Source organism: Vulpes lagopus, chromosome 13, assembly GCF_018345385.1.
Source record: "Vulpes lagopus strain Blue_001 chromosome 13, ASM1834538v1, whole genome shotgun sequence".
In the NCBI taxonomy this organism is placed as follows: Eukaryota; Metazoa; Chordata; class Mammalia; order Carnivora; family Canidae; genus Vulpes; species Vulpes lagopus.
Window position 1 is genome coordinate 4304472 of NC_054836.1, and position 17702 is coordinate 4322173.

The 17702-nt window shown below is 44.3% G+C and overlaps 1 protein-coding gene across 2 annotated transcripts in view; it reads left to right on the top strand.

The window, feature by feature from the left end:
- The first annotated feature begins 952 nt into the window (after positions 1-952).
- STRIP2 (striatin interacting protein 2) overlaps positions 953-17702 on the top strand; it is a 48190-nt gene continuing 31440 nt past the window's right edge. The window contains exons 1-9 of one of the 2 annotated variants that reach the window (XM_041728099.1): positions 953-1133; positions 7692-7761; positions 10550-10624; positions 11617-11751; positions 13124-13244; positions 13974-14042; positions 14225-14331; positions 15035-15162; positions 16283-16486. In XM_041728099.1, the coding sequence (XP_041584033.1) occupies positions 1005-1133; positions 7692-7761; positions 10550-10624; positions 11617-11751; positions 13124-13244; positions 13974-14042; positions 14225-14331; positions 15035-15162; positions 16283-16486 (1038 nt within the window). In that variant the 5' untranslated portion in view covers positions 953-1004. The remainder of the gene's footprint in view (positions 1134-7691; positions 7762-10549; positions 10625-11616; positions 11752-13123; positions 13245-13973; positions 14043-14224; positions 14332-15034; positions 15163-16282; positions 16487-17702) is intronic. The other variant, XM_041728100.1, reaches the window with a different exon arrangement.

Below are 17702 nucleotides of genomic sequence, written 5' to 3' on the forward strand. Positions count from 1 at the left end.
AAAACAACCTGTCGAAAGTACCATATGATATCTGGAAAGTGTCTAACGTAATTAATGCCTGGAACGAAGGGGCAGCTCAACAACTCCCCCATCCCACCCATTCCCCTCAGGCTGCTTGTTTGGGACTTCTAACTACCAACCCAAACAGCCTAAATATTTACTGTAAACAGCTTTTTAGATAAATTCGGGAGCTGCAGATCACACAGCCTCGTTGTGATCCTTAGAAAGGATCTTAGAGAAATGCAGGAAAGGACTGGAGAGGGAACAGGTGGGGGCATGCTCTCCATTCAACATTTCTCCCTAGCTCACACCTGAGGAAGGTGCCCCACTTCAGCGGAGAAAGACAGATGACCAGGAGCAGCCCTGAAGGGCACCGGCAATTTCTTGAAGTGAAAATGCCCCACCCCACCCCTCAACCCACTACCTCCCAGCCCAAGCCCTCACTCCGGGCGGGATGAGTTCTCGAGAAATCCGAGGGCGAGCGAGTCCCCGGTTTCCTGCGGTGTCCCAGGCCACCCGGCGGTGCCGTGCTCCCCGGCGCCAGAAACGGGACTTGGGGCGTAATGCGGGAGCCGGGATAGAGAGGTCTGTGGTACCGGGGAGCGCAGACTGCAGAGGAGCAGGAGGCGGAGACTGAAGCTCCCCAAAAAGGTCACTATTTGGGGGGGGGGGGAGTGCTGAGTGAGAAGAAAAAGGATAACCCGCCAGAGCCCGGAGGCCCAGAATTCGGAAGGTGGAGCCGGGAGCCTAAGGCTCCCAACACCGCCCCAGGATTTTTTTAAAAAGGAAGGGGGAGGGGGAAATCCCGCGAATGAGCTCCCCCCACCTCCTCCAAGTCCCGCTCCGAGTGGTCGAACGACCAATTGCGCTGCGGGGCGGGGCTGCGGGGCGCGACCGCAGCCAATAGCTGTGGAGGGGGCGGAGCCTGACTCCGGCGCGCGGCGGCGGGGTCGCCCCGGGCAGAGAGCGCAGAGCGACCGAGGGGAGCCGCTGGCTGGGGCTGCATGGAGGACCCCGCGGCGCCCGGGGCCGGGAGCTCGTCCGCCAATGGCAACGGCAACGGCGGCGGCAAAGGGAAGCAGTCGGCGCCCAAGGGCCGGGAAGCGTTCAGAAGCCAGCGGCGGGAGTCGGAGGTGAGGAACCGGAGAGCTTCAGTTGGGGCCGGGAGACGCCTGCGGGCGGGAAGCGGTGGCCGAGGTGATTCGGCCCTGTCCGCCTCCCCTTCCGGAGCTCCCGGTGCGCTCGGGGCCGCCCCCCGGAGCGGGCGCCTGCGGGGCCCGCCGCACCCCGGACTCGGGGCTCCGCAGTCCCTGGTCCCTCTGCCCGGCGCCTGCGCGGGTCGGGGGCTTCTTAGCCGTCTGGCTCTCCTCTGGGCGCGAAGATGGAGCGCAATAGCGAGCATACCTGATACTTTTCAAACATCGATCTCCCTTCATCTCTGCAGCCCCTTGAAGTGGGGGGGATTCGTGTTCTAGATTCTCGGAGGAAACGGGAGCGCAGAGCTTAAGTGACTGGCCTGAGGGGTGGGGGCCAGAGCGCCGCCGCAGTGGAGTGGGACCGGCGCGTGCGGCAGCCGCCTCCCCGCCCCAGCCCGGGCAGGCGAGCCGATCCAGATGTGCCCAGGGACTTCTGCGCTTCCCCTTACTCCGAGGGCTGGCAGCCTCCCTCGGGGGTGCCTTCCGTGGACATCAGGACCCCTTACCAGTGAAAGTCCCAAAGACAGGATTCGGGCAGGGACTGTACAGGAGGGAGTGGATGGAACTGTCCAAGATACAAACCCACAGATAGGAATATGGATGTTTGGGTCACTTCCTCTTCTTCTGAAAAGAAATGCTAACTAGGAGGATCAAAGGAGTGAATTATTAGTCCCCCACCCCCTCATCCAGCCAATTTCCATCAGTTTAGTCAAGAGTAGAATTGGGACCACACACACACACACACACACACACACACACACACGATAGACCACAAAATGTCAGATGTGGAAGGATCTGTAGAGATCATCTATTTTAGCTTTTTCTTTTACAGAAGCAAGAGACAGAAGTAACTTGCCCAAGATCATACATCTGGCATAGTGGCCAGGAGCACTAGGCTTTGGGGTCAGACCAGGTTTTGAACCCTAGCCCTACTATTTTACCCTGTGTGACTTTTGGCAAATTGCCAAAACTCTGAGCTCCAATTTCTTCATCTATAAAATGAGGTTAATACTACCTACCTCAGAAGGTTGTGATAAAGCCAAATGAGATAACTGAATGTTAAATGTTTAATTCAGTTCAGGCACAGAGCATGTAATTGGTCAGTACATAGTAGATCATAGGGCCAGAGCTGGTACTAGAAGCCAGATTTTACTTATCCCAGCAAGGGTTTACCATTTGAATAGTATATCACAATTTCTTTTTTTTTTTTTTTTTTTAAGATTTTACTTATTTATTCATGAGAGACACCCAGAGAGAGGGGGGGTGGTGCAGAGACACAGGCAGAGGGAAAAGCAGGCTCCCTTCAGGGTGCCTGATGCAGAACTTGATTCCAGGACCCCAGAATTACAACTGAGCCACCCAGGTGCCCCTATATCACAGTTTCCAAAGGGATTTCATATATGTTTTCATTTTGCTACAAGTAGGAATCCATCCTTTTTTCTAAAAAAAGAGGAGTGGAGGAGATGAAAAGACTGGCCCAAAGTCATACCACCTTTCAGAGGCAGAGCTTAGTCCTACTGTCTTGCTAGCTAGATCAGTGTTCTATCCGTATCATCTCCCTCCCTGCCTCACTGTGAACCTGGCCTTTTATTTTATTCATGTATTTTTAAAGATTATTTATTTTTGAGAGAGAGAATGAGTAAGGGACAGGGAAAGAAAGAATCCCCAAGTGGACTCCTTGCTGAGTGTGGAGCCCCAAGTAGGGCTCTATCCCACAACACATAAAGATCACCACTGGAGTGGAAACCAAGAGTTGGATGCTCAACCCAGGTGCCCCTGAATCTGGCCTTTTAGGGCACCCTGTGCTCATTCTCCCATAGAGACGTTGCTCTTACTTAAATGTATTTTTGGAGAGTGGATAGGTCATTCATTAATTCTAAAATTATTGATTCCTTTCTACATGCCCAGCGCTGTTTAGGTGGTAGGGATACAGTGGTGAACAAGATAAGGTCTTTGGTCTGTGGAGCAAACATTCTAGTTGGGGTGGAGAGACAGACAATATGTAAGAAAATAAGATAGTTTCAGAAAGATATGTTCTTTGGGGGAATTAAAACTGATGTAGGAGGCCTTTCCCTGCGATCAAGTCTTCCTTCAGGAAAGGGCTCTGATAGTATTTTCCTTTTGCCAATAAGTTCAGTATCCAGAGACCCAGAGCTTTCCACCTGCCCCACAGTTTTGCCTCCTGGTTGTCTGCAGCTGCACTTTTTATGCTTGGAAATGGACAACTGCAGTGATCCTCTCCATCTGGGCTCATTGCCTGCCAAAAGGCTGGCTGGAAAGATTAGCTTTTCTCCACCTTCTACTGCAGCAGGAAAGCTGCTTTTTACCTGTCAGTACATTCCCTATCAGCATAACACTCAGGTGCCAGACTCAGATAACTATCTGCCTTTCCTTCCTTCCCTCCTTTCCCTTTCCTGTGGAAGACAGTCCTCAAGGGAGGTGGGTTTTGATTTTGGTGGTTTGGGTTTTTTTCCCCCCTTCTTTTGTGCTTCTAGAGGATTATGGGAAGAGAATGACTGTTGGCACAATTCAAGGGAGCCTCCTCATCCATCATTGTATTTGTAGGGGACACTAGTTGAACTACCCTCCACAAAAGGCTTAGTGTATGAACCTCCCAAGAAAAAGAGGAAGCTAGAGAATAATTATTTGCTTAATAAGAATTTAAAAAGATTTAATCCTTTTTAAAAAAGGGTTCATTTATTTATATGAGAGAGAGAGAGGGAGAAAACATGCCAACGAGTGCACATGATTTATGGTGGGGGGCAGAGGGAGAGAGAATCCACAAGCAGACTTCACACTGAGCTTGGAGCCTGACTCAGGGCCCCACCCCAGGGCTGTATCCCAGGACTCAGATCATGACCTGAGCTGAAACCAATTGAACCACTCAAGTAACCCTTAATAAGACTCTTAACTAAACGATTCACCTCAGGCCTCTTTAGCCAAGTCCCCTGGTTTAATTGGTTCCAAAAGTCCTTGACAAAGTTTTACTGGTTTGTGGCAAAATGAGGAAAATTCAGGGCATTGACATTGATTTTTCATAAAATATAGTTCAATACAATAAATTTAAAGGATATATACAATTTGGGGCACCTGGCTGGCTTAGTTGGTAAAGCATGCAACTCTTGATCTCCGCATCATTAGTTCAAGTCCCACATTGGATGTAGAGCTCACTTAATAAATAAATAAGTAAATAGTATTATGCAATTTTTTTTTTATTAAACTTTTTACTTGGAGTGATTTTAGGTTTACAGAGACATTGCAGAGATGGTACAGAGAGTTCTCTTACCCCTTGCTCAGTTTCCCCTGATGCCAGCTGCTCAGGTTTCCACAGTGCCTTTGTCCAAACCATGGAAGCAACATTGGTCTGTTGACTGTTGGCAAGGCTGTGTCCTTCAGGCATCCTTCTCAGGCCCCAGTTATTTTGAGCCTGCTCTGGGCTGTGAGAGTTTCTCAGTGAGCCTCATTCAGGGTCTTTCTGACGTAAGGCCAGATTCTGGGCTTTCAGGTAGAAGACCACAGAGGTGACCATCTTTCTGGTCACATCACAGCAGGGGACATGTGACATCTTGTCACTAGGATGCTGGTTCTTGGTCTTGCTGCAGGATGCATGCAAATTAAAATGGTGTTTTTAAAACTGTAGGGGGTACTCTGTGAGTTGATACCAACATTTTTTTAAAGAAATAGAAGAATAGAAAATATCTAATCACATATAGTGATAGTGAGACTGTTAAACTTTTGTTCCAGTTTTGTGTGTATATGTGTGTATATGTCACTCCAATATGTCAACATTACTATTGATGGCTCTTTTATTCTAATACTACGTCCTCGTTTGGGGAGTATTAAACTATCCTTTTTTGAAATAAATATTTTTAAAAAGTTTTTAAGTCTCTACTTAACAGATAAAAATCTCAACTACCTAATGTCATTTGCACCCTCCACCTTTTTTTTTTCTGTAACCCAAAAGTATCAGAAGTATTTGGAAATCTTTGCTATAGTGGATTTAAATATGATTTGCATTGTTGGCAGTGTAAATTGGTAAAGTGGTTTTGGAAAAAAACTTGTCATATACAAAGAACCATACAACGAGTATTCATAAAGTTTGATGCATTCATTTCTCTTGCAAGAATCTATCCTTAAATTTAAAAAAAAAAAAAAATCGAGAGATCGCTGGGTGGCTCAGCGGTTTAGGTCCTGCCTTCGGCCCGGGGCGTGATCCTGGAGTCCCAGGATCGAGTGCTGCATCAGGCTCCCTGCATAAAGCCTGCTTCTCCCTCTGCCCCCCCCACTCCCCACCCCCCTGCCCCGTCTCTCATGAATAAATAAAACCTTAAAAAATATATCTATCTTTAGGAAAGATCCTAAATATGAAAAGATTGCTAAGTGTATTACAGCTTCATGCATATAGTAAAAAAAGATCAGAAACAATTTAAATGTTCAACACTAGAGAACTGGTTAAGTAACCAGTTATCTGTCCATTTCACTGCACACTTAGCTGTTTAAAATGATAGTCCTAACAATATGAGAAATATGCCTTTATCATATAATGTTAAAATTGCAAGTACAATAAGTAAAATTCAAATTAATATAACCATTTACATAGCAGTACCAATTGCTGGGTAGTATGCTAGATGCTTTTCCTCTATTAACTCATCTAGTCCTTATAATGACCCCATGAATTATCTTCATTTTACAGATAAGAAAACTGAGCACTTCGTTTTCCAATAATTCCCTGTCACCAACTCAGTTCTTACACTATCTGTAGTTAGCACAGACCCCACAAGTTAAGGGCTCAGTCCCACAAGACTGTCCCCACTTCAGATGCCAGCCACACCTGGGATCTCCAGGGTACATGCACTTCCACCTGGCCAGCTGTAAATTTAGAGGTTCCATGACCATCCCTACCACCTGATTCCATAATTTGCTACAGTAACTCACAGAATTTGAAAAACTGCTCTGCTTATGATTACAATTTTATTTTTTATTTTATTATTTTTTAAAGATTTTATTTTTTTATTCATGAGAGACAGAGAGAGAGAGAGGCAGAGACACAGGCAGAGGGAGAAGCAGTCTCCATGCAGGAAGCCTGACGTGGGACTCAATCCCAGGTCTCCAGGATCATGCTCTGGTCTGAAGGCGGCACTAAACCGCTGAGCCACCCGGGCTGCCTCTATGATTACAATTTTAATATATAGGATATAACTCAAGGATAGCCAAATGAAGAGAGGCAAAGGAGAAGGTATGGGGGTGGGATGGTGTAGAGCTTCCACATCCTCTAGCTTTCACCCTCCTAGTACTTTAGTGTACCCAAACCTCATTATTTTAGGGCTTTAATGGAGTTTCATTACCTAGGCATGGTTGATTAAACCATTGGCCTCTGATTAAACTCAATCTTCAGCCTCCTCCCCTCTCTGGAGGTACAGCCAGCCCCTCCTTTGAAACTCTTAAAGGCTAACCTGGATTCATCTCATTAACATAAACTCAAGTATTATTGACAGGGGCTTATGGATTACACTTCTATCAGGAAATTTCAAAGGTTTTTGGAGCTCTGTGCCTGGAACAGGGGGCAAAGACCAAATACAGTTTTTATACCACAATGAGGCACAGAGAGGTTAAGTAACTTGTTCAGGATCTCAATATGTGATGGCTGAGATTCAAAATTTTTTAAATTTATGGTAGGAAATAACTCCAAAATGCTTAGAGGTGGGATCACATTAAAATATTTTTATATAGGATTATAAATTTATACATAACAGCATCATAGAAAATCTAGCCTTAAAACAATTTGGAGTAGGGACCCCTGGGTGGCTCAGTGGTGGAACATCTGCCTTCAGCTCAGGGCATGGTTCCAGGGTCCTGGGATCAAGTTCCGCATTGGGCTCCCTGCGAGGAACCCTCTTCTCCCTCTGCCTATGTCTCTGCCTCTCTCTCTGTGTACCTCATGAATAAATTAATAAAATCTTTTAAAATAAATAAATAAAAATAAAACAATTTGGGATAGAACTACTCCTTATTTGACAATCCTAAAGTCGTGGAACACTAGAGCTGAGGGACTTTTTTTATAAATGAGGAACTATGATCCAAAGAATGAGATTTGCCCAAATTCATACATTGGGTTAATGACATAGCTGAAATTAGAATCTGGCTCACCTTATTTTGTTTTAAGTCCATCTCATTGTTCTAGAAATCAGATACATGCTCTTCTCATCTGTGTTTATGTAGGTCAGATACAGGCACAGATTGTGTAGCGTTCATATCTTCACAATCATAGCCCTTTACTCAGACTTTCGGATTTTATATAGGAATTTTCAGCCCTGCCCTGCACTGAGCCTCCAATTTTGGCTAGGAGGAGGGTACCTTTTGGATTAAAGGCCCAGATGAGACTGTAAGCTGCCTCCCTGACCTAACATTGGCCTCCAAGAGAAGAAGATTAAATGAAAGTATGATCTCCTTTTTCATCCTTTTCCCCAAGTTACTGCAAAGACTTCTCCATTACAGGGCTCTGTGGACTGCCCCACTCTGGAATTTGAGTATGGAGATGCAGATGGGCATGCAGCAGAGCTGTCAGGTATGAGACAGAGATGGGTCTGTGGAGAGTGCAAGAATAGCCAGGAGGAGAGGGCAGGGGTCTGTGATCTCCCCTGGCAGCTTGCCTGTTCTCCACATTCCCTCTTCTCTCCAACCTCCAGCAGTTAATATTTGTTTGCTTTTACATTTCTTTCTGTGAATTCTCCTTTGGTTCCAGTATTCTCTACTTTTTTCTATCACTCTTTTATGCTCATCCTTCTTTATTCTCTTTGGTGCACTCTCAAATCTGTTTTCTTTCCTCCTTTTTCCCATTCCTTCTGTTTCTTTTCTCATATTCACTCGTATCTCTGCATGCATGCCCCCTTCTTTCTGCCACCCTTTCCCTCCCTCTGTCTGGATTTTAGCTTAGGCTAAGTGTGATCTCCTCACATTAAGAGCCTCCATGTTACACGTGCTATGAATGCCAGTTATTAATAAACGAGCTTTGGGTGGAGATGGTGTGAAAATTAAATATTCTGTCACATGGAAGTGACACTTTGAGACATGCTTTTTCAGGGAAAAGAGACAAGGACTTTTAAAGAAGTTCTTGTGAATAAGCACAAGGAATAAATTTTGTGATGAGTAACAAATAGAGAACTGAGTTTAATAACCAACAAAGGATTAGAATTCCAAATAATATAAATATATTTCATATATATATGCATGTGTATATTTATGTATGTAGAGAGAGAAGAGAGATGTACAATAGATAAATAGAGAATATGAATAAGAATTCAGAGAATAGAAAACCATATGGTCAATAAATATATGAAAAGATGTTCAACTACATTAGCAAATGAGGAAAAGAAAATTAAAATGAGATAATTATTTCACATTCATCAGACTGCAAAACTTAAAAGCCTGAAGTTTGTGAGGGTGCTGAGAAATTAGTACTTTTATACACTGCTTGGCATGTGGGAGCAGAGTATAAAACTGCAATTTGGCCATATCTAGCGGAGTTGAAGATGCATACATATTATATGACCCAGTGATTCTAGATGTATACTTTAAAGAACAGTTGGGCACAAGAAAACATGTATAAAGATGTTTATTTTAAAAAAAAAAAAGACGTTTATTGTGGTCATTGTGAAAAATTTAAAACAATTTAGGGAAATCGATAAACTAGAATATCAATATAATAGGCTACCACATTGCTGTTGGAATAATTGATCTATATCAATATGTTTCAGTATCAATAAATGTTAAAAACCTAGTGTTCAGAGGGGGAAAAGCAGTGACAAGGTAATTTATTCATGCCTCCCAAAAACTGCTTAAACACACAAAATCTAAAAGATGTTTCTGGAAAGTCTAGTTGCACACTTGATTGAGAACAGTGTCAGTTAAGTAAATGGATGTGCTCATTACACTGTCATGTAAAAAACTATTGAAAGACATACTAAGAACTGTTCCTAAGAAAAAACAATATATAAAATATCCTATTTGGGTAAAAACCTTCAAACACAACGTCATGTTGTTCACAGGTATATACATATGTAGTAAAAGTAGAAAAATAGACATGTGAAGCATACACACCAATTTCATTAAAATGTTTAACTCTAGAGTGGGGAATAAGATAGACTAAGAAGGAAAAGAGGACTTTAGATGTCTGAAGCAAATATAACAAGTGTAAACATTTGTTTAATCTGGGTAGAAGATACATAGGTATCTTATGTATGCTATATTTATCTGTATGTGAAAGTTCATTAACTAAAATTTAAAAATAAGAACAAAAGTTTAGTACCTAACAGCCTTGCTCCATTTTCTGACTGTGCTTTTAAAAAACATATGCACACCACCCACTGAGCACTGAAGAATATCAGAGTCAAAGATGGGATTTGCTTTTGGTCAGTCCAGGATTTTGGAACTCAAGACTCAAAAGCCCTGGCTACCAGACAAGGTGTTTCTCAACCATTAGACAGCTGGCTGGAACATAAGTGAATTTCCCTTTGTGAATTATCTGTGACCTAGTTAAATTTCCAGGAAGGGTCTCAGGGAACAGAGGTTTGAGGAAATCTGTTCTGTCACCTATTGACTTCTCAATTCAATTCTTCATCCTCTGTAAGATAAGAATACTTACTGATACAATGTTCTAGAGTGTGTATCTATGTGTGTGTGTGGAGGAAAGGGCATTTTCATTTCTCATAAACTCTCTGCATTTTGTATTCAGAGACTATTGTTAACAAAGTTAGATTTTCTTGAGCATAAGCAGCCCTTTGGCAACAATGGCTGCCTCTTTGTGGTTTGATGCTGTATCTACCTGGATGGCTATGGGCAAGAACCTAAACTTCTATACGCTTCGAGGAAACTCAGCAGGGAGAGAATGAACTGGCTTCAACCCCAAAGGTCCCTCTAACACATACTTTGGTTCCTTGAATAGCACAAGGATCTTGCCTCTAAGCTTCAGGCGTTGTGTTGCCCGTCTCTTCCCTAGAGACAGGATAGTCTCAGTCTGGGTTGACAATCAGAAAGTGCTGCAGCCCTAAGAAACAGGAGTGATGACAGTAAGCCCTCTCTGCTCCAACCTCCTGGCCCTCACCAAGTGTTGAAGACTGCCTTCTCTGCTGTAGCAGCCAGCTGGCAGGAGGAGGACAGGTTTGATGGTTTAATCACCCAGGGACACAAGTGGCTATTTTTAACTGCTCCGATAGGGAGGAAGCTGGCTCTGGATTGAATTGGACACAAGAATGTGTTGGAAGCTTTAGCTCTTTCATGCCACCCTCTCTACCCCAGGCCCCTTCTATAAGTGTCTGCTAAGTGTTTGTGACTCTGTCCTATCTTTCCTGCCACAGAATTATATAGCTACACTGAAAACCTGGAATTCACCACTAACAGAAGGTGCTTTGAAGAAGATTTCAAGACTCAAGGTGATCCCAGAATCTTATACGTAGAGACCTGCTTTTCCCTCCATGATATCCCAGTCCAATCTAGAAAATGCCCAAAACAAAGTATGATTCTTCTCTATCCTCTCTGTAACCACTTCTCTATCCCTCCTTGTATATGGGACACAGAGTTTCCTACATCTCAAGTGGAGAGGCCATGGAATGGAAGCAGGAGAAGCCTGAGCTGGGTCCTTTTCATTGATATAAAGGGCCTAGAGAGCAGAGGGATGAGGACTGGGCTGGTGCCCTGCTGTCTGGTTGAACCCTGTACCTAGTGTAGTCCTTGACTTTAACATTCAATCCCTGCCTCCAACTCTGTGTCACTCCTAATAGCATCTAATAATAATTTCATGTGCCCACACTGATCCTCTCAGACCTCCACTTCCTTACTTGGTCAGTGAATTCAGTTTGCAATTCAACAGATGTGTGGTGAGTACTATTTTGTGCTCAAAATAGTGAAAGTGAATTTGCAGTATCTTCAAAGAGATTATAGTCCAGTGGCAGAGGGGAGGTGTGTACATCACAAAACTGACGCCAAGAAGAAAGTGGTAAGTATCATAAGAGAAGTAAAAGGTATCTTTGGGGGTTTGGAGGCAGAGGAGTATCTTGGGGGACAGAGCTTCTGGCTGGAGCATTAGTGGGAAAGAGGTAATTTAGTATAGGACCTGTAATGATAAATAGGAATTAGATATGTAGGGAGAGAGGGAACCCCTTGAAAAGGCAGAGAGAGAAGCCAGAATAGGCTCTGTGTAGAGAATAAGGGAATATGGAAGAAGAGGCTTCATTCAGAGTGGGTTCAGCCAGAACTTTGGGGGTCCTTTACTTTTCCAATCTCTTATTCCTTCTCATCTAAATAAGGAAAGCTTTTGAAGAGAAGAATTTGGGGGCTGGGATTAGAAGTAGACATGTTACCAGGAGCCTTTCCAGGAAGGGGAGTCAGAAGCTGACCCTGGATCTATATGGCCTTCTGTCTCCAGTGCAAGGCAAGGAGTGGCTGGAGTTGGAGGAGGATGCCCAGAAGGCCTATGTGATGGGACTCCTGGACCGACTGGAGGTGGTCAGTAGGGAACGGCGACTGAAGGTGGCCCGGGCTGTTCTATACCTGGCCCAAGGCAAGTGTCCACCCTTGCCAGCTTCAGATGGGTAAACACTGGGGAAAGAAATATTGCCATAAAAAAAGAAAAAAAAAGAAATATTGCCATCAGGACTAGGATGAGGCAAGCCATGCTAAGAAAGCAAGGTCCCTACCTCTCAAGGACAGATCTTATCAAGTGCTGGAAGTAACCTGATGCTTATAAGCAAGTTAAGGAGATAGTGGTGGGTACTATTCTGGATCCCTTGGAATTGGCTTTTATCTTACCAGGCATGGCAAGATTTCTTATAAGGTACTTTTTTCCTTCATGTGGGCTATAATCATATGTGGAGAATACTTAGCAAGAGAGTCTGTGTGGCTAGAGTTGATGATATACCACCAGCTGAGCATGAAGCCTTCCTTCCTCAGCTATGGCACTGACTTCTACTAAGAGGAGACAGTGGGGTCCTGCAGATTCACACATGGACCCTCTGTTTTATTTCTCTTTGGCATTTAGAGGGTTCAAGCCAGCATAGCAGCAGGAGTGGATGCAGTGGGTAATTGGGAGATGATCAGAATTCAATGAGATTAATTAGGGAAGCCTTCCCAGAAGAGACCTATTAACCATTTGTTGGAAAGAGAAATGAGATAACCTAACTGGAATAGTAAAAATAGGCCCTGAGGTCATAACAAGAGGACTTTTGGCAGAACTAACTAGCTGGGAGCTAGTTTTATAAGAAAACAATAAATGGACAAGAAAGAGAGTGGTGAAAAGACAATAGCAAACGAGGCAGTGCCTAACTGCATCTCTTGGGTCTAGTGTTCGGCCAACTTCCAACTGCTAGTACCTTTAACTTTTTACCTGAGGGCTTTCTCTGCAGTCCATATAGGGTAGCCAGGAAGTGCTAGGAAATTAATGTGCTCCCCTAGTGCAGTAGCACTGATCAATGAATGACAGGAGTTACTGGATGAATAGCCCAACTATCTCACTCTTCTTGGGTGGGATGATTCTGAGGGTTGAAAAACATACTGTTTCCCAGAGCTTCCTCCATCCTGGATTTCAGCTCTTGGCTGCCTTTTCTTCCCTAGCTTAACTTCCCCACTTCTCTACTAATGGTTCCTGGGATCATCTTCCAAATAAATTACTTATATTTGAATCCTCTCTGGATCTGCTTTTCAGGGAACTCAAACTTAAGACAGGCCAGTGATAAGCACATTGGACCTGACTCTGGAGACTATTTCTCCTCTTTCCTGCCTCATTCAAGGAAGTTCTAGGGGCCCTTGCCCTACCTTTGTCAGCCTAATTGTTGGTCAGGGTGTTGGAAAATAGTCTGAAGATCATGGGGCAGAGTGGAAAGAACTGGATACCCCTCTTACCCTCAACCCCACATGGCAACTGTCTGGTTCTTTAGGTACTTTTGGGGAATGTGATTCGGAGGTTGATGTGCTACACTGGTCCAGATACAACTGCTTCCTGCTCTATCAGATGGGGACCTTCTCTACCTTCTTGGAGCTACTCCACATGGAAATAGAGTGAGAAGCCTTAGGGGAGGGCTGGCCTAGATAATCCCCTTCCTTGAAGGGTGTTTCATGTCCTATACTGATTCCCTCACTATAGAGACCTCTATGGGAGCAGAGTCTATTCAAACCTCAGTCCAAAGCTTATTGACGGTTTCCCTTTATCCAGCCATCCTCTCTGATATTTTGTCCTCCCTGAGGTTGGGAGGACAACATCAACAGCTTCTGCCCCCACTTACAGCTTCAGTCCTGGGTCTTAGGGCCCTACCCTAGATGGGTTCCCTTTTTATCTAAACACTTCAATTCAGCCTAACTCTGGAATCCATGAAGGAAATTGTTTTACCTGGAAACATGACCCAAGAGGGACAGGATCAATTTCTGTTGCTGTACCCAGTTCTTTCCCTCATAGGTCACAGCTCTAGAGGTGGCCTTATCTGTTGCTACCACTGTAGAGATCCCTCATTTTATCTCATGCCTATTATCCAGAAATTCAAATAGGGTAGATTACAAGTGTTGCTTAGCATCTATTTTGTGTTCAGCATGGTACTAGGCACAGTGTGGATTATAAGAGGAGGCATCATCACAGACCCTGCCTTTGCCCATCTTCACCACAGATAAGGGTTTACAGAGATGGCAGAGGAATTCGGTGGGCTCCTTTACCTTAGACCAATTTCTTTTAGCTACATAGCCAGGGAATAGCAGAGGTTTTATAAGTTCCTATTCTCTCCCTCGTCGCCATGGCAGCAACAGCCAGGCCTGTAGCAGTGCTCTTCGGAAACCAGCCATCTCCATTGCTGATAGTACAGAGCTCAGGTAAGTGGAGCTGGCCCTGGGATTGGACAGGGGATAATTAGCAATGGGTTACCAGATACACCTGGACTGCTAATAGTTGCTAATTCCACTGGGTTGGGCTCCCACAGAGATCATCCCTGAGGTTTCTGGCTACAGGTTGGGAGCTGCTTTGGGAATCTCTTGTAACCCTTCCATAACTCCAGGGTGCTGCTGAGTGTCATGTACCTATTGGTGGAAAATATCCGCCTGGAGAGAGAGACGGACTCCTGCCGGTGGAGGACAGTGCGGGAGACCTTCCGCACTGAATTGAGTAAGAAGTGGCAACCTGAGGAAGGGTAGGGATGAGATGCTGTGCTTCCACATAGAGACAGACAGCTTTCCTTCTTTCCTTTCTCGCTCCCTCCCTCCTCTCTTCCTTCTTTCCTTCCTTCGTCTTTCAGAATTAGCATCTATTCTTTTAGGGCAGAGCTACTGTGTGGCAGGCATGAGGACCTGGCTTGACTGCCCTTGTGTCTGAGTTAGTACCATCATGTGTCATTTCTATGCCTTGGTTTCCTTGGTTATAAAATGGGGATAGCTGTCCATCTCCCAGTTCATCATCAATCTCACATGAAAAAATGAGTTGAACCACCTTGAAAATATTAGTTGATATGTCATTAGACAGGGATAAGATATGAAGGCCTATGAGATTTTTAAAATAAATCCATTGATGTGGCAAAGTGAGTTGTGATCCATGAGATGCATTAAGTCCTTCAGCCAGAAAGCAACATCTTTATTACTATTACTTCTAGTTTGGTATCCACCCTCAAGCTTGGGAGCTAACCAATTCACCTCCATGGCCTCACTTCCTATCCTTTCCCTCTGGGGACTCTCTAAGGCTCCTTCTAAGGAACAAGTACTCACATTTTTTGGGTGACATGAGAGCCTTCCTCACTGTGTCCAGAAGTAGGGTTAAAGGGGTAGGGTTTCAGTGCTCATCCTCACTTTCTCACTTCTTTTCTCCTCTTCCCCAGGCTTCTCTGTGCATAATGAGGAACCTTTTGCCCTTCTGCTTTTCTCCATGGTTACCAAATTCTGCAGTGGCTTGGCTCCCCACTTCCCTATAAAGAAGGTCCTGCTTTTGCTCTGGAAGGTGGTAATGGTGAGTGGCTGATCTATCCTCCTCCCCACTCTCATCCCATCAGATCAGATCATCCCACTCCTCACCACCTCAGTTTCTTCTAGTCTGATTCCAGAAAGCTGGAGCTAAGACTGAAGAATAGGACAGCTGTTAGCCAATGGAGGGAAATAAAATGTTCTTTGTCAGAGTAGGTTACCTATTTCTGTTGGACTAACAGGAGATGTCACTCTATGAGTTGGGGTGTCATTGTGCTTTCTCATGATAGAACTGACATTTCATGGAAAGAATACTGGTTGAGAGTTGAGAGATCTAGCCTCTGCTGATACTGAGGAACCTTGGGCAACTGTCCGTGCCTCAATTTTTCTAGCTATAAAATGTAGGGCTTACTGCCTGCCTTCCATCTAGATAAACTGAGGATTTGCTTTAAAAAAAAATGAAGTCCTTGGGGCACCTGGGTGGCTCAGTCAGTTAAGCGTCCAACTCTTAATTTCAACTCAGGTCATGAGCTCAGGGTAGTGGGATTGAGCCTTGTGTTGAGCTCTGTGCTCAGTAGAATGTCTGCTTCTCTTCCTCCTGCCCCTCCCCCTGCTCACATTCTCTCTCTAAAATAAATAAATAAATCTTTTAAAAAATGAGGTCCTTATAAGTGTATGGTGCCACTTTGTTCCTGATTATTAAATCTGATCCTTCATCTCTGGCTCTCACCCCACAGGACTGGCTAAATGACATACCCTCCAGAGCAAGCTTCATAGGGAGGGAACTACCTTTTGACTGCAGAACAAATTGAGTGACTGAGGCATTATAGCATCTGGATGTGCTCCTTAAAAGGGGGGACACAGCTTCCCTTTCTTTTTTTTTCTTTTCTTTTTTTTATTTTTTTTTTCAGTGGAAGCTCCCAGGAGTCCCTTTCCTAATTTCTGGTGATGTTTCCAGTGCTGAGTCAGTAAATAATGCTTTATCCTGATGCCTGAGCTCCTAAGACTGGGGATAGTAACTGCATCTTATTTTATTACTTCCTAGTTAAGAAGGGGACTCAAGGGGACCAGAGATTGTGGCTCTTCTCCATCTACATGTCCCTGACTTTGTTCCCCCTGACTTTCCTCTTTTCCTCTTCTCTGCCCCTTTCCTGTTTATATCATAGTTTACCCTTGGTGGATTTGAGCATCTTCAGGTTCTCAAAGTACAGAAGCGGGCAGAATTGGGGCTGCCTCCACTGGCTGAAGATAGTATCCAGGTGGTGAAGAGCATGCGTGCTGCCTCCCCACCCTCTTACACCCTCGACCTGGGGGAGTCTCAGCTGGCACCACCACCTTCTAAGCTGCGAGGCCGCCGTGGTTCTCGAAGGGTATGAACTAAAGCAGACAGTGGTGTTTTGATACTAGTTGGCCAAAACTTAAGTTTCTGAGCTAATCTGGATGTGGTAGGAAAGGGCAGTAAATGGATTTAACTCATCTGCCTCTGGTTGGCCCTGTGACCAACCTGAAGCCTTAAAGTCTGTACTTTGGCCTCTGTCTCCAGCAGATTCCTGGGTTATCATGATGTAACACTGTGATATCACATCATAGATCCATATCTTGCTACAGGGTCATTGGCCTAGACTTGGTATGCCTGGAGTTCCCTAGCATCCTGGACAACAGTTAGGGTATAATCCTGAAGATAGGGATCCAGATCACCTGAACAGGGTTCCCAGCATATCTACTCACCTGGGGTAAGGCTTTATCACTTTATTGACAGCAAGAAGGTTTACTTTGAGTTAGCCATGCTCTTGTCTGGCCCTGGAACCAGAAGCTTTCATTTAGGAGATGATTGATTAGTGTTCTAGGTATAATCCGCATCCCTGGAAAGGTCAGAATGACAAGCTGCCTTAAGACTTGACCATGTACCCACGAACTCCCCTCTCTGAAATACCTGAGTTCACCAATTACAGGTGATAGGACCAGACAATCATGTTCGGTAATCTAGTCTACATAATCTGTAATATGATTTTTTTAACCTTTATTTTTTGTTTTATAAAGTAATGCTTACTCGTTGTACAAAATTTGGAACAAATATAAAAATGTGAAGAAGGGAGGAAAAAAGAAAATCACCCACAAGCTTAACAAACCAGAGGCAGTCACTATTAACTTTTTGACCTATTTCTGTCCAATGTTTTTTTCTTTGATAAAATTTAAAATTCCAAACTTGCTTCTCTTTGCCTAGTGGCAAGCCTCTGTCCTCCTCTTCCTCAGTCAGCCAGCTGGTGTATGCTCACAGAAGGCAAACTATTTGAATGTTCACCTAAGCAGAGCATAATTAGGAAGGAAAGTGCTGGTTAAAAAAAAAAAAAAAAGAAAAGAAAAAAAAAGGCATCCATGCTGTCTGAAAGCTAAGTAACTGACTTTGGGATTATCTATGCTTTGTTCCTCAGCTATTGGCTTGGTTGCCTGAGAGGTGCTTATCTTGGGATTTGGTCTGCTGGAGATACTAGGGTGAAGGTGGGGAAGGGGATATTCTTACAAGAGCTGGGTTGTTACACCATATCCTGAAGTCTAGTAACTTATGGGTAGAGGGTGACCTCAGAG